At 37.0% G+C, this 25,578-nt stretch overlaps 1 protein-coding gene across 1 annotated transcript in view; it reads right to left on the bottom strand.

The window, feature by feature from the left end:
• The window catches only part of LOC309869798 (EGF-like and EMI domain-containing protein 1), a 509,737-nt gene that overhangs the window by 263,118 nt on the left and 221,041 nt on the right, over positions 1-25,578 (bottom strand). Inside the window, exon 7 of the mRNA XM_082741432.1 lies at positions 10,690-10,730. Within this exon, the coding sequence (XP_082597558.1) occupies positions 10,726-10,730 (5 nt within the window). The 3' untranslated portion in view covers positions 10,690-10,725. The remainder of the gene's footprint in view (positions 1-10,689; positions 10,731-25,578) is intronic.

Here is a 25,578-nt window from a genome sequence, read left to right as displayed (position 1 = left end):
AAAAATGCTTTACAGTTGTGGACAGAAAACACATAGGTTCTTGGACCCCTGGGTGGATCAGTTGGTTAAGCATCTGCCTTCAGCTCAGTTTATGATCCCAGGATCCTGGGATGGAGGCTCTCCCTGCTCAGTAGGGAGCCTGCTTTTCCCTCTCCCTCTGCCTGCTGTTCCCCCTACTAGGGTGCACTTGCTCGCTCTCTCTCTCTCTCTCTCTCTGTGTCAAACAAATAAATAAAATCTTAAAAAAAAAAAAAAAAAAAGAAACACATAAGTTCCCTTTAGTGCATTTTAGATCCAGTGGGCCATGTTGTTTTTATGGATCATAACATATATGTTGTAGTATCTACAGAGAAATAAATCTGGGAGAATATATGCTAAAATGGTAATAGTGATGATTATCACAGATTCAAACTTTCTCCTATATCTTTAAAAAATTTATATATTTTATAAACTAGCCTTAGTCCTACAAGCAGAGAAAAATAATCAAAGAAAGCATTCATTACAATGGACAATCAAAACAGTAATCTCTGGGCAAATAATCTGGAGAATCTGTTAGTATTTGGTGTAAACTGAAAATGTCTTTTCTTTTTTTTTTTTAAAAAAGTATGTGTTTAATTTCACAGTGTCTGAGTTAAAATTTTATTAAGATCTCATTTTCATCAAGGATAACATTTATCTGAAGAAAAACTTTCCAACTACAAGGAAAATCCTTAAATCACAAGATAACATTGCCAAAGTCAAAGAGCATATGTGAAGTATCTATTCCCTAGCCAAGCTGAAACTGATCCAAGCTATGTTCTTTGTTATAGTCATATCACAGCTGAAAAACTTGAAATGTAAAGATGTTCTCTAGCTTCCTTTTGTCTTCTGGAATAAAACCAGAAGTACCCTGCTAACCCTATCCTGTATCGGCAGAGGTAGAAACAAACCCAGTTACAAAACTGGTAAATTTAGAGGTGACTATTACTATTATTATCCTGAGTCAACACTTTATTAAAAAGTATGAGATTTAAATTGAGAAAGATGAGTATTTCCCTTAAAGGTATAATTTGTTTGACTAAGATCATAATTAGTGACAATGTTTTAAAAATATTTTGTTTATTTATTTGACAGAGACACAGCAAGAGAGGGAACACAAGCAGGGGGAGTGGGAGAGAGAGAAGGAGACTCCTGGTTGAGCAGAAAGCCCAATGCAGAGTTTGATCCCAGGACTCTGGGTTCATGACCTGAGCAGAAGGCCGATGTTTAAAGACTGAGCCATCCAGGTGCCCCAATTAGTGACAATATTTTGCGGACATATATTCTGCATCATGCAAAGCATATTATATATCATTTTTATATTAAAAATTAGAAAATATATTTCTATTCTTTTTTTAATATTAGCTGTTATAAGGGAAATTATAATCGAAGCTTCCATCACCAGTAGTGGATTTGTGGTGCTGGAGAAGATAATTAGAAAACATGTGAAATATTCACTCATTTATTTACTCATTTGTTTAACATTCATTAAATATTAATTGAACTCTTTATATATATTCTAGTCACTGCAGTTGGTGATGGGCAGATAAAAATTTCCAGGATCTCAGCTGTACAGATATAAGTCAAGCTTTATAAAAAAATATCCTCAAGAATGAATAACAATTCACCAAGTTGGAAAAGAAGTCATGGTTGCAGAAGGCAAAGGCCAGTAATCATGAAATAGCAACTCTTAGACAAGGAACGAAACCATAGAACACTGCCACTTTGCAGCTCAAAAATGGTAGAATATCTACACTTTTCAGGCTTGTTTTCCTACTTGGGAGTGACTCAAGTGGAATGTACAACTGAGGGAAAGGGGTAGAGGAAGGAGCTGGAGACACACGTAGTAACAATTATGTTGAGCCATGTTTGGCTTGCTCAGGTATTTGGACTAAGCCTTCCTTATCAGTGCTTCCCAGACTTTGAGTGCACACCGATTATTGGGGCATGCTGCTAAAATGCAGATTCTAATTCGGTAGGTATGGGGTGGGGTCTGAGATTCTTCATTCCTAACAAGCCCCCTAGAGATGTCCACACTGCTGGTCCTAGGGCTGTCCTTCGAGCAGCAAGACTCTAGGGAAGTCGGTCTTAAAACTGCTCGTCAATAAGAAGGTACTGGGAAACCTGTTGAAATGCAGATGTGTGGGCATTTTACTGATCCCGTAAGATATGGAGTAAGTCCAAGAACCACATGTGTTTTGTGAGTACTCCAAGTGGTATTGAAGGAGGTGGTCCTTCACTTAGGGACACACTGAAAAGAAGAGAGTAGGGAGGATGTCAAGATGAAAGAAGGGTGAAGAATACTGATTGTTTACTTAATAACAACAAAACGTTAAGAAAGAACCACATAGAAGTACACAAGAAAAGTTTCAGTTAGGGGGGAAAAAAGTGCTCAAAATGTTAATAAGAGACTAACTATATCAGTAACTCTGACTGCTTATAATGCAGTATTATAGAAGTATTATAGAATCATATTTCATGATTCTTTCCTATGGACTGAATCTTTGCCCATAAAAAGAATGTACCAACTTAATACTTCAAGACTGGCCTAGTAATCTATTCCAAAAATTCTGCTACTAATTAAAGCTCATACTTCTTGGAAAGAAAATATAACATAAGTGTAAATTTACCTAGGAGAAAACGAATGCACAGATGTTTCTGTACCCTGCGTTTAGTGCTACTGAGTATGCTCTCACCAAAGATAAACACTCCTTAGAGTCTTGTAAAATATCTATATATTATGTATACCATACACTCAGTTTAGGTTGCCTAAATGGATTTAGGTTGCTCAATGGACATTATAAATATGCTGAATGAGAAAATTTTATGTTATTGTTTTCTAACTTTTGTTGAACCTTCATAACATCAAAAAAATACTAAGGTGTTTCCAAAAACTGAACCTAAATGTCTTCATCCACAAAGTCCCAGGACATCATCATGCCCAGGAAAGACCTAAAGCCAGACAGGTATGGATGAATATCTGTTACCATATAAACCTGGTGGCTGAGTTGAATCAGGTTGGACAAAGAATTAATGAGGTCTCTTAACTGAGGTGGTAGATACCAAGAGGTAGTGCCAAAATAAGGTTTTATAAAGCTTTTTGGTGTTCTGTTTTTTTCAAATGTATGAATATAAAACGAAAAAGTTGGATTCACTAGCCTTCCAAATCCTTGATTTTATACATTGCTTTTATTGAACTGGAACCAAGGAGGAAAATGCAGCAGAATAAAAAGATTTTGTCATTTAGTTTATCATTGTTCTCATTTTTAAAAAATTCAGCAATGTACTTTTATCATCACAAACATTTTTAAAAATGAATAGAACTTTTACAACCAGAGTAATGAATCACAGGCTGGTAATCCTTAAAAGCCTAGCTTGTGAACTCAAACAAAACAAAATAAGAAACAAGAAACAAACAAACAAAAACAGTAGAGCACAAACTATACCTTGGGGTATTTGTTTGTTTGTTTTTGATATCGCAGTTCTGCCTAAAATGATTTTAAAGGGTTCATGACCTCTGCAGCAGATTGTATTTCCAAAGGTAACTGCACCAGTATTTTACATCCCACATGCTCTTCTCAAATGTGATCTTGACACTCTACCAATAAGAAGTGGAGTCTAATTTTTCTCTTCTTTTATCTGGATTGTCCTGAGTGATTTGCTTGACAAACAGAATATGTCAGAGGCAATGCACTGGGATTTCTGAGGCTGGGTCACAGGCAGCCTTGTGGGTTCTACCTGAGCATCCTAATGATTGCTCTTGGAGGATCCCTCAGAACCCAGCTGCCAGGCTCTGAGAAGTCGAAGCCAAATGGAGAGGCTTGTGTAGGGCTCTGGTTGACAGCCCCAGCCCACAACCAGCATTCACCCCTCCCAACATTCCTCTTTTACCCTCTGAGCTTTTGAAAAGCTATAATGAATGACCAGGCTCTCACAATCAACGAAATCAGAAACTCTAAGTGAAGGGCCTAAGTATCAGTATTTACAAAATAATTTCTAGGTAATTGAAATCTGCAGCCAGGGTTGAAAACCACTGACTTGTAGCATGAACAACCCTCAGATGGAAATAACTAGCCTCCTTATTCTCTCTCTAGATCTACAAACCTGAAAAATAATATAAGAAGCAGATATTAGAAAATTATATACATAAGTATCCCATTACTGTAATAAATAAACTAGAAGATAGGGCTTAAGTATCTTTGAGTCATATATTTTTGTGTTTTATTTATCTAATTAATAAACCTATTATGTGCGTAAATATAATGGTAGGAGTTCCAAAAAAGATACTACTTCTTCCAACAGACTGCACCTTAGTGCAGGATCTAGTAAAGAGAAATACTTGTGAATAAATATTCAAAACATTAAGCAAAAGTATAGTAACTGAAGTAAGTAGTTCACAAAAGAAGGAGTGGTTATCATTCAAGGAAAGTCTCCAGGGCATGCAACCAGGGCAATTGCAAATGGCTTTAATGCTCTATGGTAGTCATCTTAAAAAAATTTTTTTTAAAATTTTATTTATTTACTTGACAAAGAGAGAGAGAGAGAGATCACAAGCAGGCAGAGAGACAGGCAGAGAGAGAGGGGAAGCAGGCTCCCTGCCGAGCAAAGGACCCTGAGATCATGACCTGAGCTGAAGGCAGAGGCTTAATCCGCTGAGCCACCCAGGCACCCCGTCATCTTAAAATTCTTAATCATTTTATCTTTGAGTTTGTGCTTTATAAGTGAAATCCAATGGGTCAATGGAGCATGGATCACAAGATTGGAGCCCCAACACACACAGGGTTCTGTAAACATCTGAATAGGTTCTTATTTCTTCCTCCCAAACCAGCTCCCACCCAAGTATGAGCTTTTGCTGTTCTCTGCCTCGGGCAGGGGTAACTGGGTTAGTCCCTGATAGGGAACCTGTGTGTAAGCACAGGGAGGCAGGTCAAGCATGCACCAGCATTCAGGTGGACTGCCAGCCCCACAATGCACTCAGAGGTCCACCTCATGGGAACCTCTTGCCAACCCCCAGTCCACCTCTTGTCCACCTCCCAGTCCAGGCATCTGGAGCTAGAGGATGCAGTCCCTTGGGAGTCACCTGTCTGCCAAACTGTGGGAAAAGAACATTGAATTCCCTCACTTCTAGGTGAGGGGCCTTGCCTTTTTTTTTTTTTTTTTTTCACTTATCTCCACAAATTATGTATTATCTTTGTTTCTGAAAAAGTAATGCTTACCTCAGCTCTGTGAGAAATTATTGAAGCACAAACTTAGGCAAGTCTATCTACAGCATTTTGTTTCAATTACGTATGTGTGATGTGTTAGGTAATAGCATAAAATTGGACTAATCACTCAATCACATTTCTCAACAGAGGTGACAAAACAGAACTGATGTGCATTAATTGGATGGTAGACAAGTGATGAGAAAGTACAAGTCAGACAGGAGAAAGATGAATCAAGAAATAATTTCTCCTATTTGGAATTGGAATCTCCCCAATTATTTTCAGCTGGGAATTTGAACTTTACCTTTTTGTAAGCTGGAATGAATAAATAAATGAACAAACAAACCAATCCCAGGCAAAGAATAGGTGGAAAGTTTGGGGTAATGGTTTTAAGATATCTTAACCTAAAAGTCATAAAAAAAGAATCTTCTGATTTAAAAAGCTATCACTGGAGTATTCAAATACAGCACCTAATTCCTGGTTTTAAGAATATTCGTCATGTAACTGAGTTACATGAAGATCCCTAAGATCAGCATTCCGAAGATCAGCATTCACCTTTATCAAAGGTCAATAAAAGTTTCGATCTTTTTACATAGATCTTTGACATTGTGTGTTAAATATTTGGAATTCTTTATGTGATTTACACTGAGATGAAATTTGGTGTTACAGAACTCTATCTTTGGAAACATTTCAAGAGTTTTTGTGACTTGAAGATACTCATTACAAGACAGTTTCGCTCCCTGGGCCAGTGTTAAATTAAGGTTTTAGCTTAGCAAAATATTTCATTAACATCATATCACATGAGTCTGGGATTGGATGATTTTTTTTTTTTCCAGTTCTCTTGACAAGTTCCCACTTATAAAATGGTTGCCATTTCTGGTATTAATTTGGAAAGGAAAATAGAGCAGAAAAAAATTAAGAAACATAAGTTGCATGTTTCTCAGCATCGCAGCCAATAAACTGTCTCTACAACAGACTGTCAGACATTCTTAAGTGCTAGTACAACAGGAGGCAGGGGAACATGAGAAGCCACACAAAGAATGCTGAAACACTTCAAAGAGGAGAAACCGCTTATTGCTCTTCTCACTCGCTCACTCCTCAATGAGAACAGCAAGTAAAGAAAGATAAGTGCCTTCTGAGACACATTTCCTAATGTGTAACAGAAAACTATCAGTCCCTAAGCAAAGAGATGGCTGCCCTTGTCTTTGATTAATTAGGTTATGAGTCCTGGGAGAACACCTGTGTATTCAAGGACTGCTCAGGACTGCAGAAGAGAGGACAGAAAAAGTTCAGAGAAATAAGATTCTAAAAACAAAGGGACTCAAAGGTCCTCTTCTTATTCTCATATCAAATATCAGAATCAGAAAGACAGAAAACTGAAAGGAGTTTCCAAGATTATTATCTTCTCCATCCAGGGCCACTGAGATCATGTCCTTCAACCTGCATAACTGCTCTCCATAAAAACTGGGGCCAGAATAATAAAGGTCTTTACGAATCTTTTATTGATGTCAACTCTAACAGTGGAAAGAATGTTACAACTTCAAAAAGAACATGCTACTTCTAATCAGCTAGAGTGCCTCTGCATCATTCCCAGTTTTCCTTTCTTGGAAGCGTAATGTTTGAGAACATAGCATGGGATTTCCAGTCTGCTTTTACCACATTTTAACTGGATGACTTTGGACAAGGTGTCACATTTTGTGAAACTGAAACCACCAGTGAATGTAAGATATACTAGTATTTTATGTGCCACTCAGAAAAATAAAACAAAACTGCCAGCTACCTTTATAACATACATTGACAGTAAGACAGGACCCAATTTGGGAGATGTTAAAATGTGAAAAATGTGTGCTATGGTGTGAATGTTTGTGTCCCTCCCCAAATTTATATGTTGGAAACCTAACGCTCAAGGTGCTGTTATTAGTAGGTGGGGCTTTTAGGAAGTAATTAGGGCATGAGGACTCTGCTCTCATGAATGGGATTAATGCCCTTGTAAAAGAGGCCCAGCAAAGTTCTATAGTCCCTCTACCATGTGAGGACACAGTGAGAAGGTGGAATTCTGCAAACCGAAAGAGAGCCTTCACCAGACCCTGACCTGACTGGTATGCTTATCTTGTAATTCCAGCCTCTAGAACTATGAGAAATAAGTATTTGTTGTTTATAAGCCACCTAGTCTATGACATTTTGTGATAGCAGCCCAAATGCACTAAGACACATGGATCTCAAAACAGATGAAATGTGATACCCAACACCTGTAAGCCACAGCATCTCACCATATTACGTGGCTAGAAGCTAATTTACATTTTTGAAAATTTAATTAGACAAAGCAAGCTGCACAGCAGCTGACATTTCATGCAGTCCAGTCAGGCTTCAATACTATTGTTGCTGCTGTTTTTATTGAATATACTTGAGCCAAATGTCTTAGAGTCGATCCAATATGCGAGGTAGGATCAGTGCATACTGACCACAGTAGACTAGTAACAATCTTATGAAAATTTCTACTAGAAATCCAGTGAGAGGGGCACCTGGGTGGCTCAGTGGGTTAAGCCTCTGCCTTTCGGCTTAGGTCATGATCTCAGGGTTCTGGGATGGAGCTCCGCATGGGGCTCTCTGCTCAGCAGGGAGTCTGCTTCCTCCTTTCTCTGCCTGCCTGTCTGCCTACTTGTGATCTCTCTATCTGTCAAATAAATAAATAAAATCTTAAAAAAAAAAAAAAAGAAAAGAAAGAAAAAGAAATCCAGTGAGAATACATCACCTTCTTGAGAAAGGCAGAGTTACAGAATTGCCAGAATGCCGTGCCACACACGGAATCACCAGAAATGCTTCTGACCACCTCTCGGTTCTTCCACAAAGTCCTCTATTTAAGAAATGCAGCCAGCTGGGGCCCTCTCAAATAGGCGATCTGAGAGGATCATAGCCAAAGGTAGTATGACTGTAGGTCATGATTAATATTGATCCTTTCTTTTTTGTGTGGTATGATTGTTCTCTGTGCTCATTACATGAAACTCTTCTCTTTCCACTTGTGTATAGGGTGAAAAGGGAGTATTGGGAAGGGATGGAAAATGCATGTACTTTTATGAAAGTTCTTAAAAATTTTTGACTAGCAGTCAAATTAAATCAGCTAAGTGAATCTATACTTGAGGTACAAAGGAGAGATTCAGTATCATTTTCCTGTGAGTGAAACACCAGAGGCTCAATGCCTTTGAAATGCACTTGTAGGAAACGTGATTGGCATCAGCTGTGAGGACAGAGTGACCAATACAGAAATAATGAGAAGGGGAGGCCTGAGGGCAGAAACACCATGAAGAGTATGATGAGTATGTGCGTGACTGAAGATCGATAGGCTCAGAAGATGACGGAATGGGTTTCAATGAAGGGAAAAAGTGATTCAGATAGCTCAAGAGTGCGCAGGAAGACCGAGAAGGACTGACAAGCTGGCACCTGCCAACACTAATGCGAATGACGTGGGAGACAAGTGGAGAGCCCATCCCTTCTATGTCGGTTGATTTTCAGTACAGGGTAAAGCAGGGTGTGGGTATGAATGAATACATTTGTTTTTTTCAGAACCGAAGCCTTTGAATCTTCAAAACTTCAAACGCACGAGTCAATTCTGCTAAAACTAGTTCTAATGGAATGGCAGATTTGTCTAATGCCTAGTGTGAGTCCACAATAATCAAGCCCTAGAAGTTAGAGTTAAGCACACCTCTCTTTTACAATCTAAAAAACCAAATAATCTGTGCTGGACTTGAACTATACCCATAGTAACATCACTATTATACATTTTCTTACTACCAAAGGAATCTGACCTTATTGGGAAGAAGAACTACAAGCAGATTTCTTCACTTTGAGATTACTAGAGGGGTGAACATCACTTTTGCATCAATGGGCTTGAAGACCTGCTTGGAAAGGCTCCTTGACTAGTCAAGCGCCTGACTCTCTACGGCAATAAATTTGACAATCTGGAAGAAATGGATATGAGATGCCTGTATTTTCTCCCTGATTTTATAACCACCTTTCTCCTAACTATACATTATACCACTTAAAAATTATTGATCAGAAACCTCTGTCTTTTCCCTTTCCCTGCATATTTATATTTAGAAGATCTAGACCCATAAAATCGTCATGTAGTAATATTTTGAGATTGCTGTGAACATAATTCATTAATACTCAAAGAAATAAAAAAACTTCCCCCCAAAATTTTAAGCAATGCATAATTGAAATAGCAAACTGAACAACATATTTACAATCTTTAGGCATGTTCTCATGATGTTGCATGGAATAACTCTAAGTTTCTACTTTAAACATTTCAGAGAAGAGCCTCTTCAGTTGTATAAAGCTTTACTTACATTGTGCAAAATGGAAAATTATTGGTCTCTACTAGAAAGATATGAACTATTCTTTCAACAAATATACATCGTCCCTGACTCTGTAGAGCTTAAGGTCTAGAGCCTGTTGCAGACAAAGAGACCCACAACATAAATATAGTAAAATAAGTCCCATGATAGGGGACATTATTACAGGAGGGAACCTTAAAGTGGTACCTTACCTAGAGTAGTGGTTTAAGGAAGGCTTCTTAGAAGAAGTATCTGAGTAACTGAGGCTCAAATTGATCATAGGATGAAGACTATGTGGCTTCCAGAGTACCTCCCATGGTTTTCTGGTTTCCCAGATATACATGGTACCAGATCTCCCCACTTTCCTCTTACCTGAGAAAGTGCGCTCAAAATATCAACTGGAGTTCTAGATTTAACTTTTCCTAGTGTCTCATTCATCACTCTTGGTTAAAAATAACAAAATCACTTCAACCTAGTTTAAGCAAAGAAAGGCATGTCTGGAAAAGTTTTGGGTTGATCATGGAAATCTAAGGAAGAGGGAAAACGAGAAGGAGCTCAAAGCGTGAACAGGAAAACAGCAGAAATGTAGGCAAGTTCTGCCCCTTTCTGTCCCTCCCTGCCTCTCTGCTCCCACTTTCTTTGGCCTCTTTTGCTTCCTCTCTCTTCCCTATGTCTTCACTGATTTTCACTGCTATGATGTATGTGTACACAGCGAATAGCACCATCAGTCCCTGAGTTTACATGTTCTCATTTTGTAATACCCATTTCTCAGGCTCAATTAACACATGTCTTAGAAAGTAGATTCTGACTGGCCTAGCTTGTATGAGGTGCTCATTTCCTCTCCAAAAATCTGGTGTAGCCAATAGTGTGAGGTCACGGAGTACAGAAGGGTGTCCTGGGCTCATCCTCAAAGTAGGATGAGCACATCTCATATGAGAAGCTGATGTTACAGACACTTCAAAGGTGCCTACCATACCTACCTTTTCAGGAACATTACTCCCCACTCTTCTCTTGGCCTTTTGCTGTCTTATAACCACCTTGAGTCTAACAAACCTAGAAATTCATCAACTCACCCTTACCAAGCATTTCACTTCTGTTTTGAATTACATTGCAAATTCTTTTGAACAAGTTTTCTTTACCTTGCTTTCTCAACTTCTCAATCAGTCCAACAATTTTCACACTGTAAAAACAAAACAAAGCAAAAATAAAACACTGTATTTGTTATCATAGCCTTTCTTTTCCTATCCTAAAATTCCCTCCTCCCTTGGCTACCGAGATACTCTGTTAAAATGGTTCTGCTCTTCATTCTTCTTCTACTGTATCACTTTTTAGCTCTTTTTCCTTGATTAAAAAAAAATGCATCTGATTCAATGGTTTTAATTACCCAAATCTATATACCTCAGCCATTGATTCCATTGTCTGCCTGGACCGCATGCTTCAAATCTCATCATAACTTTTATCTCATTAGCTCCTTGCTGCCAGTCATTCACCAAGCCCTGCTGATCCTTTCTTTGCAAAGCTTTTAGATTTTTTGCAACCCATACCGAGCACTGTAGTATAGGTCTCTCATTACAGCACACCTGGATAACTAAAACAGTCATTTTCTGGTCTTCATGTTTTCATTTCTATCATGGTAACTCTCAAAATAACTTCCTTAGCCAATATTATATCAACTTATTCTTCTGGCCAAAGGAGCTAAAACAATTATTGCATCTCAAAATAAAGCCAAACCCTAAACAAAGACTTGAAAGCTGTATATTAACTGGACCACTGTACCATATAATCTGTCCTCAATCTGGTTCCTTCTGCTCCAGGAAAGGCCAACTTCTTGGGGGGGTTCCTATTAATCCTACTGGTAGTCTTGTTCCAGCTCATCATAATATCTTGTAAATTGCCCTTTGCCAATCTAGCTTCACCACTCTTTTAAAAAGACCTATCATGTTTTACCCTTCTATGATCATTCCCTAAGCCCCTGCACTGTTCCTTGTACTATGTTGTTGATATATTGCTTTACAGACATTCTTAAATGTTTACTTCCTTGATTAGATTGAAAAACGATGAGTCAAAGAGACATGATGCTTTGCATAGGGTCAGGTATGCAATAATCCATTGGTTGCAAACAGGTAAGATCGTTGGCCAAAATAGACTTACTGAAATGCTATATACCTCACAGGATTGAGATATATATATATCATACACTCACACACAGAATTAATTTTAAACATTTAAATATCTAGATATTTCACCTAAAACATGGTTTTCCAGCTTCTTTTTAAAATGGAAATACATTCCAAGGTAGGCAGAATAATCCCCTTCCCTCCAAAGTCTATGTCCTAATCTTTAGAGCCTGTGAATATATTACATGGAAAGCATGAATTAAGATTGAAGATGGAATTAACTGATGCTAACATAGATTTTTCTGGATTATCCAGATGGGCCCAAGATAATCATAAGAGTCCTCTAAATGTGGAAAAGGGAAGCAAAAGAATTAAGTGTCAGAATGAGGCAAGGTGGGAAGGATTTGATTGACCACTGCTGATTTTGGAGACTGAAGGGGAGCCAGGAGCCACGGAACACAGGCAGCATCTAGAAGATGGGAAAGATAAAGAAGGAGAATTTCCCTTAGAGCTTTCAGAAGAAAGGCACCCCTGACAACACCCTGACTTCAGCTTGTGAGACTCTCTTCAGATTTCTCACCTCTAGAGCTATAAGATAATATATTTATGTTGTTTTAGGTCACCAGGTTTGTTGTAATCTATCACAGCAAAAGGAAACTAATATACACACACATCAGCTCTCTATTGCTACAGTGCAAAAACCCCCAGAACATAAATGGCAACTGCACACTTCCTGGGTCACTACAGTTACTACCTCCTCCTACTATTAACACAATTAATGACTTAGCTTCATGATACCTAAAACAGCCATTCAATAGCTGGAGTGCCAAAAGAAGTATTAACATTGTTAGGCTTAATATTAAAAGCTGGAGGGGCGCCTGGGTGGCTCAGTGAGTTAAGCCGCTGCCTTCGGCTCAGGTCATGATCCCAGGGTCCTGGGATCGAGCCCCGCATCGGGCTCTCTGCTCAGCAGGGAGCCTGCTTCCTCCCCTCTCTCTGCCTGCCTCTCTGCCTGCTTGTCATCTCTCTCTGTCAAATAAATAAATAAATAAGAAATCTTTAAAAAAATATATTAAAAGCTGGGGGTTTTTGTTTGTTTTCTGGCATTTGTTATTGTTTAAATAAAAGATAGTGAGAAAGTGTGTTGACAGTTGAATTAAAATTCTAGAATATAATATCTTTAAAATACAGCCCCTAGAATTGAAGTTTAAGGTCTGGCTGTAGCTTTATGTGATAATATTATTGCTGAGTAGAAATATCTTGATGAACTACAGCAGGATTTCAGTAGAGCTGAATAATTTAATTAAAGCACAATGTGCAAGCATTCTACACGACGGCAAATTTCAGAGAGAATTTCCAAGGCATCATAAACTTGAAACTAAAAGAAAAGTTGAGCATCACCACAGTTATCCACAGACAATCGAGCTAATTAAGCATGTGTTCTTCATCCTGTTATTTAAGAACATCTGATAGCAAGTGTTCTGCAAAATGAACAACTCCATATGTCCAATACTATCCATTTCTATGTGCTTTACAAGTCTGAAAAGATATTACACAGTGTGGTTTTCCAGACCAAATTCAGATGTTTAAAGCTTTTAATAATCAGCATTATTGTGACTGCAAAACAGGTAAACAGATAATCTGAGCTGCAATAAATGATTTTAAACAAAACGGACTAAAAGAAGTACAACTGAAAGCCTGTAAGATTCTACTTTTATAAGCTGAATTAAATCTCTGGATCACTGTGGCCCCAGAAGACCCCGCCTCTATGTCCTAGTTGAGTAGATGTACCACCGGAGGCATCGCTAAGGCCATATGCTGTCCTATCACCGAACTATCTGGATAGACTCAGGTAACAAGTACCATTCAAACTCCTCTGGATTGTTTAAAGGCAAGTCACATGTCAGAGAAAACTGTTTTGTACAACACCTCAGAGAATGTAATTTCATGTAGCTGTTTTAGCACTTGTTTCCCCTATAATAATTATTCTTTCGAAGAGAGAGAGGTTTTTAAAAATTTTTTCCTGAGGTAAAGATTATGGAAGTTAGTAGATGTCATAATGACGAAACTCCAACCTAATTTCCTTATTCAGTAATTCAGGCATTAATTGCCACAGATTTGTTATTCTACTTCTGAATCTCTCCCTTAGAATGGCTGCCAATCAAGTTAACTTACTGAATATGAAGTTTCTAGGATGAGAACCCAACTTGCTCTCCAGCTAAAAGAGTCTCTGCACTTGTGAACTTATCAAAGTCAAATCTAAACCCAAACAAATGATAGAAATTTGAAAACTCACTGTTTCACGGCCGTTTGGCACTATATTGAATAAATTAGCCCAAGACCTGTTCACAGAGTTCTGTAAAAGAAAAACTGCTTGAGTTTTTCTTCCCACTGTGAATTCACTCTCTAAAATGGCTACTTTTGAAGCCATTAGCTTTTTCGATAATTAAATTTGAATCACCAAGGGAGACTCCAAATTCAAGTATAGAGCTAATATTCATTGAATCACTGCTATTTGGTGAGCATTTTCCTGGGCACTTTAAGTATGCTTTTTAGTTAACAACTTTAATAGATATTTATTATTTTCTCCAATTTTCAGATTATAAAACCAAGGTCTAAAGAGGTCACACAGCCCAATGAGGTAGTGGAAAGCCATTCTAATGTCCTCTTTCTTCCGTTACCATCAGCCCAATGCCCACAGACTATCCACTTTTTATGGACCATGTTGTGAAGAATCTCAGCCAATACCCTCCACAGGCTAAAGCTGTCTTGGCAGAATTTTCTGTTAGTTTATGAAATGTTTTATATTGTAAATATTTTATGTTACACATACTTTATTTCTTTCTTGAAATTCTTATTCAAATTCCAGTTAACATACATTACAATATTGGTTTTAGGAGTAGAATTCAGTGATTCATCACTTACATACAACATCCAGTGCTCAGCATGACAAGTGCCCTCCTTAATAACCATCATCAATCTACTTCATCCCCACCCACCTCCCTCCATCAACCCTCAGTTTGTTCCCTATCTTTAAGAGTCTCTTATGGTTTGTTTCCCTCTCTCTTTCCTTTCCCCTCCCATATGTTCATCTATATTTTAACTTAAATTCCACATATGAGTGAAATCATATGGTATTTGTTTTCTCCGAATGACTTATTTTGCTTAGCATAATACACTCTAGTTCCATTCAACTCATTGTGAAAGGCAAGATTTCATTCTTTTTTGATGAATGAATAATATTCCATTGTATGTATATATGTAAACACACACACACACACACCACTTCTTTTTTATCTATTCACCAGCTGATGGACATTTGGGCTCTTTCCATAGTTTGGTCATTGTTGATAATGCTGCTATTAACATCAGTGTGCCTGTACTCCTTTGAATCTCTATTTTTTTTTTTAATATAGAGTAATCTTTTTTTCTTTAATTTTTTATTTTTTATAAACATATATTTTTATCCCCAGGGGTACAGGTCTGTGAATCACCAGGTTTACACACTTCACAGCACTCACCAAAGCACATACCCTCCCCAATGTCCATTTTTATATCCTTTGGGTAAATACCTAGTAATGCAATTCCTAGATTGCATGTAGCTCTATTTTTAACTTTTTGAGGAACATTCATATTGTTCTCCAGAGTGGCTACAACAGTTTGCATTCCCACCAATAGTATAGGAAGATTACCCTTTCTCTGCATCCTCTCCAACATTGTTTCCTGTGTTGTTAATTTTATCCATTCTGACACGTGTGAGTTGGTATCTCATCATGATTTTTATTTGTATTTCCCTGATGATTAGTGATGTTGAGCATCTTTTCATGTGTCTGTTAGTCATTTGGATGTCTTTGTTGGAAAAGTGTCTATTCATGTTTTCTGCCCATCTCTTACTTGGATTACTTGTTTTTTAGGTGCTGAGTTTGATTTAAGTTCGTTATAGATTTTGGATACTAGCCCTTTACCAGATATGTCGTTTGCAAATATCTTCTCCCATTCTCTAGGCTGCCTTTTCATTTCATTTACTGTTTCCTCTGTTATGCTAGGAATACCTGAATGAAGTCCCAATAGTTCATTTGTTTTTGTTTCCCCTGCCTCTGATGACATGTCTAGCAAAAAGTCAAGGTCAAAGAGGGTGCTGCCTGTGTTTTTTTCTAGGATTCTGATAGAGTCCTGTCTTACATTTAGTCTTTCAACCATTTTGAATTTATGTTTGTGTATGGTGTAAGAAAATGGTCCAGTTTCATTCTTCTACATATTGCTGTCCAGTTTCCCAACACCATTTATTGAAGAGACTGTCTTTTTTCCATTGGATATTCTTTCCTGCTTTGTTGAAGATTGGTTGACAAGAGTTGTGGGCCCATTTTTGAGGTTTCCAGTCTGTTCCATTGATCTGTCTGTGTTTGTTTTTGTGCCACTACCATACTGTCCTGATGATTACAGCTTTGTAATACAACTTGAAGTCCAGAACTGTGATGCCTCCAGAACAGCTTTGCTTTTCTTCTCAAGATTGCTTTGGTTATTTGAGATCTTTTGTGGTTCCATACAAATTTTAGGATTGTTTGTTCTAGCTCTATGAAAAATGCTGGTGGTATTTTGATAGGATTTGCATTGAATGTATACATTGCTTTACAGAGCATAGGTATTTTAATAATATTTATTCTTTCAATCCATGAGCATGGAACATTTTTCCAGTTCTTTGTGTCCTCTTCAATTTCTTCCATAAGTCTTCTATAGTTTTCAGAGTGCAGATCTTTTACCTCTTTGGTTAGGTTTATTCCTAGGTATCTTATGGTTTTTGGTGTCATTATAAATGGGATCGATTCCTTGATTTCTCTTTGTGCTGCTTCATTATTGGTGTATAAAAATACAACAGATTCTTATACATTCATTTTATATCCTGAAACCTTGGTGAATTCATGTATGAGTTCTAGCAATTTTTTGGTGGAGTCTTCTGGGTTTTCTACATAGAGTATTATGTCATCTGCAAATAGTGAAAGTTTGACTTCTTCCTTCACAATTTAGATGCATTTTATTTCTTTTTGTTGGCTGATTGCTGAGGCTAAGACTTTCAGTACTACATTAAATAGTGATGGTGAGAATGGACATCTTTGTCTTGTTCCTGATTGTAGAGGAAACGCTTTCAGTTTTTCCACATTGAAGATGATATTAGCTGCGGTCTTTCACACATAGCCTTTATGATGTTGAGGTATGGTCCATCTTCCCTACTTTGTTGAGGGTTTTTATCAAGAATGGATGCTGTATTTTGCCAAATGCTTTTTCTGCATTTATTGAGAGGATCATATAATTCTTATCCTTCCTTTTATTAATGTGGTGTATCATGTTAATTGATTTGTGAATATTATACCACTCTACAACCCAGGAATAAATTCCACTTAATCGTGGTGAGTATTTCTTTTTATGTACTGTTAGATTCAATTTGATAGTATCTTGTTAAGAATTTCTGCATCCATGTTATGGGATATTGGTCTGTAATTCTTTTTAGTGGGGTCATTCCTTTTGGAAAAAAGGTAATGCTTTGGAAATTTTCCTTCTATTTCTCTTTTTTGGAACAGTTTCAGAATGATAGGTATTAACTCTTTGAATGTCTGGTAAAATTCCCCTGGGGAGTCATCTGGCCCTGGACTTTAGTTGGTTGGGATGTTTTTGATTATGATTCAGTTTCTTTGATGGTTAGGTGTCTGCTCAAATTTTCTATTTCTTCCTGTTTCAGTTTTGGTAGTTTGTATGTTTCCAGGAATTTGTCTACTTCTTCCAGATTTCTCAGTTTGTTAGCATGTGGTTTTTCATAATATCTCCTGTGGTTATTTGTTTTCTGTTTATTGGCTGTGATCTTCCCTTTATCATTCATGATTTTATTTATTTGGGACCTTTCTCTTCTCTTTTGGGTAAGTCTGGCTAGGGGATTATTAATTTTATAAATTCTTTCAAAGAACCAGCTCTTAGCTTCATTGATCTGTTCTACTGTAGGGTTTTTGTTGTTGTTGTTTTTGTTTCTATATAGTTTATTTCTCCTCTAATCTTTATTATTTCCCTTCTTCTGGCTATAGGCTTTATTTGCTGTTCCTTTTCTAGCTCCTTTAGGTGTAAAGTGAGTTTGTGTAATTGAGACTTTTCTTGCTTTGTGAGGTAGGCCTGTATGGCAATATAATTCCCTCTTAGAACTGCCTTTGTTGCATCTCAAAGGTTTTAGGCTGTTGTGTTTTCATTTTCATTTGCTTCCATGTACTTTTTAATTTCTTCTTTAGTTTCCTGTTTAACCTATTAATTCTTTAGTAGCATGTTATTTAACCTCCATGTACTTGTGGTCTTCCCAAATTTTTTCTTCTGGTTGACTTCAAGTTTCATAGCATTGTCATTTGAAAATATGCATGGTATGATTTCAATCTTTTTGTACTTGTTGAGAGCTGATTTGTGACATATTATGTGATCTATTCTAGATAATGTCCATGTGCACTTGAAAAGAATGTATATTCTGTTACTTTAGGATGAAATGTTCTGAACATATCTGTTAAGTCCATCTGGTCCCATGTGTCTTCAAAGTCACTGTTTCCATATTGATTTTCTGTTTAGATGATGTCATTACTGTAAGTGGGTGTTAAAGTCCCTCTACTATTATTGTATTATTATCAATGAGTTTTTTAGGTTTATTATTGATTTATATATTTGGGTACACCCAAGTTGGGGATATAAATATTTACAATTGTTAGATCTTCTTGAGGAATAGACCATTGTGATATAATGCCCTTCTTCATCTCTGGTTAAGAAAGAAAGGAAGAAGAAAGATAAGAAAGAAAGGCCTAGATCCTGGGTGTGTTTTGGTCTGCTTGTTAAAGAGGTGAGATCCAAAAATTTAAAAGATAAAATAAAATAAAAATCTATATAAATATATAAAATTTAAATTTAAAAAGATTAAATTTTTTAAAGAAATTAAAAATAATAAAAAAATAAAACATAAAAAGAAAAAGAAATCTAGATCCTATTTCCCCAAGAGCTGAAGCTTTGTAGCCTGCTATTATCAGTAAGCTTCGTGCAAGTGAGATGTTTCTGCTAGTCTTCTGGGAGAGTGACAGATTGCTCTAATTCTCAGGTGGACCTGCCCTAGTGGACATGTGCCTGCAGGGCAGAGGGGGGCAGAGCTTGGTGTATGTGCACCTGGCCTCCACTATGTGGAGTTGTTTTGCTCCTCAAAGACTTCCAGTGCTGAGGGGCAACTTGAAAATGGTGGCGGGTAGCCACAGAGCTAAATGTTCATGTCCGCCACTCTTCAGGAAGCTTCTTCACAGAAAAGCAATCACCCTTCTGGTGTCCCTACTTTCGTCAGATCCCTGCCTTCACCCTGCCAGTGTCTGAACTATTTTATCTCTGCTGTACAACTGGGTTTCAAAACTCCAAATTTTAGGACTCCCACCATGTGGACCTACACTGATCCTCTGCAGGGAAGAGTCTAGCCATGCTTTTGTCATTTGTAGACCAATCCTAGTGGTCACAGGACTGGGCACCAGTTCAGAGTTTACAACAAGGCAGAGCAGAGAGACAGCCCCCAAGCTCACTGCCCTCAACCAGTGTTCCTGCTCCTATGCCTGGGAACACTACAGCACATTGGTGCCACCCATTCTTCTTGAGATCCAGGGGATCCTCAGTCTATGCTGTCCATTCCCAGGTCTCTCCCCTTCCCCACCTGAGCACTTTAAGGCAGGCACAACCCCTGCCATGGCAGACATCTTAAACTTTTGATTTTGTGCTCTGCTACTTGTAATACTTTGTGGTAATCTCTGTAAGTAGGCTCCCTCCCCTCCACAGCACCCATAGTTCTTATCTCCTCCAAATCAACTCTCTGTACCTCTCACCTTCTAGACGGTGGTTGCTTTTTTACTTGTAGACTTGCTGGTTTGTTTGTTTTTTTCCTGGGCATCTAGAATGATCTAAAGGCAACCGAAAGTTGCCTTTAGGGTCCCCTATTCCTTCACCATTTAACTCATCTCCTGTATTACACATATTTTAAAATATAGTTTTATAGTTTTATATACAGTAATACACTCTCATTTATTACTTCTAAATAATTACCACCTGATTTCATTTTCAGGCAAAGAAGATATTCTGAATTCACTTGTTTTTTTAAGGCTTTACACATTGATAAGTTTCTATGTTTTTTTCACAACTACATGTTCTTGGTTCTTATATGTTTCTTCTTAATATGGTTTATTTGCAAAGAGGCTTCTGGAAGGCTCAATTCTTGAACAATGTAATATAGTTGGGTAACTAATTAGAAACTTACTGAAATAAGCATTTTAATTTTTGTTTATAAGCATGACTTCTGAACATATACTCTTTAAAAAATTATTTATAATATTCTTATAACTTTATTATCATGCCTTATAACTCATAGTTATTAAATATAATAGGAATAAATAATAAGAAAATTTTAAATCTCATAACGAAAAATTACTGTTACTATTATATGTGTATTTTAATAGCCTCTTTTCTTTCACATAGAGAAATATGTTCCTTAGAACAAAAAATATGGTCTATGGTTTTCTTTTTTATGTAATTTATCAGGGATATTTTTCCATGTAATTAAATATTTTAGATCATTATTTTAATTCTTACTTAGTATTTCACTAAATAGATGTAATAGATATAATAGTATGTTTAAATAGAGCATAATTGATTAACTTGTTATTATTAAAGATAAGTGTGGTTACCAACTTTTTGCTACTATAAAATGGAATTGCTGGGTCAAAGTGTACCCGCGCCGTAAATGACTCATTCCCAGCTGCACTCCTGATAAAAATTAATGTCCCCCTCTCTAACAAAGACTTGGCATTGTATTTATTTAAAATGTGTCAATGCGATCATCTAAACAGATTATTTATTTAATTCACTTGTGCCACATTCTCTCCTCTTCCTAACCTACACTGCTGTCTCCAACCTATGATTTCAAGCAGCAAAAGTGATTTGCAGTGAATCACTACAAAAATACATTTTATCAGCCCTTCCCAGTCTTCAGAGTAGAATGATAATGGGCCTCACGGGTCTGCTGACTCAATGAGGTGGATGGATTAAAAGAAAAAAGCACTTAGAAAAACAGATACTTTTGGGGGGAAGGACGCAAATATGGCTAAGTGCACACCATGCAGCCAGCTCACTCTGCTTTCTTTTACTGAACGGTGCTTTTACTGAATGGACAGAGAGGGCACAAGGTTCATAAATAGACTCTCTAACAGCACTTTCCAAGCACTTCAGTCCAATTATCATGAATTAACTTTAAAAACAGCATTAACTTTTCAGCATATACAATGTGCCCAAGAAAAACAACTTACTTTAGAAGTCTGTTCTGTGTTATTAAATTTTTCTCCCTCTTACCTGAAACCAGTAAGTAGCCTTCAAGAAAGGTTTCTACTTCCACTGATGGGATGTTACTTATTTTAAAACTGGGCCTAAGACTATCTCTGGATTGAAATGGCTGTTTGATTGAACAGCATATACTACTAAGAGAAAAGTACAGTCCATTTCTAGTCAGAAATGTAGGTAAATGTGTTTATACTCAGAAATGTGTTTCTACACAAATGTAGAAAAAAAATCAGTTACTTAGCCACTGCACCTTAATGCTCTGGGTCCTCTGGTTTAGAGATGTGAGTCTTAAGAGCTCACTCAAAGATGATCAGGGACTGATTATAATCCACAATTTCACAGTTTGACTTTGTATTTTTCTAGGGACAGAAAAATTACATATTTCATTCACAGGCCTTCTACTTGTCATCAGTGTACTTCAGAAAAATTCTGTAATTATATTATGCCAATTCTTCGGTTAGAAAGAATCATATCAGAATCAATTGAGAAGTGATCCCCCCCCCAAATTATGCATCTCTATAATTTCCACTGCTTTACTTAGACATCCTGGTACCACCCAGAAACTGCTGGTCCATGGTTCTGTTACTAACATGACAGGAAGCTGTACCACTCTGCTGTAGTGAGACAGCATCATCAAGGAAGACTATCACAGACTATCACAGACCCTGAATTGCTTCATGGGTCATTCCAACCAGATTCTAGAAAGAGGCAAGGCCAAAAAATACTGACTGAGCACTCATTATGTGTCAGGCATTGGGCCAGGTAATTTTATTTCACTAATTCTTCACAACAATCCTGTGGTGCTATCATCAAACTCATTTCAAAAATGAGGAAAGAGGAGAAGATTTAGCAATATTGCTAAGGACAAATGGTTAACACGTGGCAAGATAGCACCCAACATAGGTCTTATTCTGAAGTCAAGAATCAAGTCCGTATTATACTACAAAGTACACTTTTCTACATACCATATACATCTCCATTAGGGAGGGTGTCTCCCCAACCTGAAGGTAAATTACTTCTTTATAACATTTCATTTTTCTATATCCCTTATTACCAGTCACCAAACATTTATTGAATCTCATATTGGTGTGCTTTAGATAATATCTGAATGATACCATAATCTTTTTCCTGATATTTATAAGATACTTGATTCATTCTATAAGGGCATCAGTAAATCATAGGCAACTTCTCCTTTTAGGCAACAATGCAAGTGCAGATGCAAATCTCCTGTTTTTAATGGATTCTTATTAACTCTATTTTTATCAGGTGACAATTTATAACTGAGCCTATAAATTCTGTGCTCATATTTACAGTGCTCAAACATTTTAAAATTTTTATGAAAGCTTTAATTGCAAAAATTCTCTTCAATCTTGTGCCCTACTCTTTTCTATTGGAAAAATGAAGATTTTTTAGCCCATAACAAAACAAAACCTTATCTAGCACTTGTCCTTTTTCCAATCAAGAAGAAAGTTGCAAAAGTCAGGAAAGACAATGTGAGAAATAAAAATACAATACAAAAAATACATTTTGGTCTGTATGCTAGACCAAAATGCTTCTACAACATTTAGGCAACAACTGCAGAATCTTATAAATAACAACAGTGTAAATTAATCAGTATATATAATTCAGTATTTAAAGTCTGCCATAAAGTTTAGCAAAAGACAAAACTAATTTATCAGCCACCTTTATTTTATTCATTTTGCTAATTTATCACACGCCAGTCAAGACAAAGAGATCCCTCACACTGTATTTAGAACACTTTATCAGCACTCACTAGATTTTTTAGATTCCGGTGAATAGGACATGTTGGAAGCTCTTTATCTTTTAAAATGAAAGACTTTCCATCAGAAGCACATCTTAATAAAGCAGAGATTTTTTTATTATAATTATTATTACTAAGAACATCTCTCGGTAGTCCTGGGGAAACATCTGCCCCTACTAATGAGTAGGACAGGACTCATCTATTATACCTACTACGATGTGAATCCCTGATCTCAGTAAAATGAGCACAGGAAACTCTTAAACCTTGTTACAGAAAAAGGTCATGGGTAAAGTTTGCTATAATACATTTTGATATTAACATACAAGACGAAAAGTGCATAAAGCAAGGAAAATATACCCATAGTCTAATGAACTCAATGATTACAGTAGCATCCTGAAAACTATTTTAGGTTACTCCTGAATTTTACTGAACTCTTTCAGAATTCACCCAAGGTTTCCTTCTTTGTGAGCAGAAACAAAGCATATAGTCTTTGATTTCAAAGAATTTCTGCTCTCTCACATTCAGCAGGTTTACTGGCCGCCTCACCCACTGGTTTTCAGACATGCCCACACTTGTCTGACCCCAGGTTGGGCCCAGCCTTCTTCAAACTGGGCTTCTCACCTTCCACCTCTGATTTAGCAATGATAATAAAAAATATTCATGATTTTTTTTCCCTACGTCTTCAGAGCACTATATCTTGGATCTAGAAATTCTCCCCTTAGGGTCCTTCACACTCTAATAGCTTGCCTTCATGGAGAGGGAGTCTTCCTCAGCTGCAACAGTTAGACATGAGGAAAATCATACATGGAGGATAAGAAAAGATTCCCTTAGCATGCAGTTAGGTCAATGTTTAACATCACTAAGCGCCACCCTCTCCAATCCTCCCAAGTAAAAACTTCGGCAACATTCACCCAGCAGATTATAACTTACATAGAGCACACATCATGCCAGACCTTGCTGCTCTCACTGAATAGGTTAAATGGTCTTGGGTGGCAGGATGCATAGTCTAGTCGTCTTGGAATCATAGTTCTTATTGGCTTGAATCTAATTTACAATTATTTTTAAGCTATTTTCAGCTAAATAGCTATTTTTAAGCTATTTTCTTTTCAAAAATTAATAGGAAACATGGTTTCACCCAGTGAGTAAGCCTGTAGGATGGTGACATTTGAACAACTTTTTTACTATCAGGAAAAATTGGGCAAGGCTTGAAGAGGGCAAAAAGGCCGCTGGAGGTCCTAGTTAGTACACCTTTCACAGTCACCTCTGCCTTTCATTGTCTAGGAGCTATTTTATAAACCTGTAGATTGTAGGAAACTGAAAATAATGCAAATCATTCCTATCGACAGACATGCAAATGAACTGAGTCCTGTAAGATGTGATTCATTATTGCCTTGTGAACAGAGCTGTTTTGCATCAACTTGTACATTTATTTCACCTTTCCTTATTGCTCATATGTTTCTTTAAATTTTTCTTTGAGCTAGTTGTAACCTCTTACTAGTTTTCTCATTAATTAATGAGTCAAATAAAATCTCTGATGTATGTTCATTTTATATTTGTATGAGAGCCGTGATTTTTGTCCTTTTAATAAATTATCTTTCAATAACACACTTCTATTTTTTTTTTAGCCATACAAGTCAGGTGTTTCCGTAAACTGAATAGGTTGTCTTGAAGACTTTATTCGCTTCTTCAGGGAATGGTGGATGTATTTTCTGACATGAAGCTGTTAAATTGTACCCAGATATAATAACTTTATACTAAGAAAACAAATGCATAAAGAAATAGAATAAAGTATTCTTTAAAATTTAGCCTTTAGGTTATGAATGACAAACTAGGAATCAGTGTTTTAAAATCACAGCAACAAATTAGAGAGGAAAAGCTATTTCCTCTTCTGTTGGAAGGACACTTTCCAGATTCATCAGTCCTAATCTATCTAAATACTAAGCAGAACTGTATACTGTTTTCTTATTTCCCTTCTCTAAATTAAGAAGTAGATTTTAGGGACGCCTGGGTGGCTCAGTTGGTTGGACGACTGCCTTCGGCTCAGGTCAAGATCTCGGAGTCCCGGGATCGAGTCCCACATTGGGCTCCCAGCTCCACGGGGAGTCTGCTTCTTTCTCTGCCCTTCTCTTCACTCATGTTCTCTTCTCCCTGTCTCTCTCTCAAATAAATAAATAAAATCTTTAAAAAAAAAAAAAAGAAGTAGATTTTAAAATTTTGTTTTAGAAATTGATCTTAGTGAAGAAAACCATTATTCTCCAGTATCTAGTACCAATGATCTAGCTGTGAAAATCTGTATACTGAGAAAGAATCTGCAAGATAAAGAACAAATCTGTTTTTTTAGAGATCTTCTTCTGTATGATAAACTATTAATCACCAGATTCCCAGATCATTCTCCATACAATTATCTTGACCGTGATATCCTGGAAAATTTTCAAAAGAGGAAATTAATACTTTGTTCACCATTGCTTGAAGGATATTCTTTGGAGCATACTAGAGCTATATGTACAAGGCATTCATGTAGAGCTAGTGGGTATATGTATAAGACATTCATGTAGTTAGTTACTCCCTCAGGTACAGTTTTGCCACACTGGAAATAACCCATCATTGGGAATTGTTTAAAACTGGAACATACTTTGCAATTTTATAGAACACTCAGAGCCCAGTAAAGGTGCTGCACAAAACTTTTTCCAGCTTGCTTCATTAAGCCAACAAACCATAGTGGTCCTTTAGGAGATATCAAACTTTATTGGACATAGCCAATAAGACTGAAGACA

Source organism: Mustela nivalis (assembly GCF_964662115.1).
Source record: "Mustela nivalis genome assembly, chromosome: 1".
NCBI classification, from domain to species: domain Eukaryota; kingdom Metazoa; phylum Chordata; class Mammalia; order Carnivora; family Mustelidae; genus Mustela; species Mustela nivalis.
Note: the sequence above shows the minus strand (reverse complement) of the source record. Positions and strands in the feature narration are given on the sequence as shown.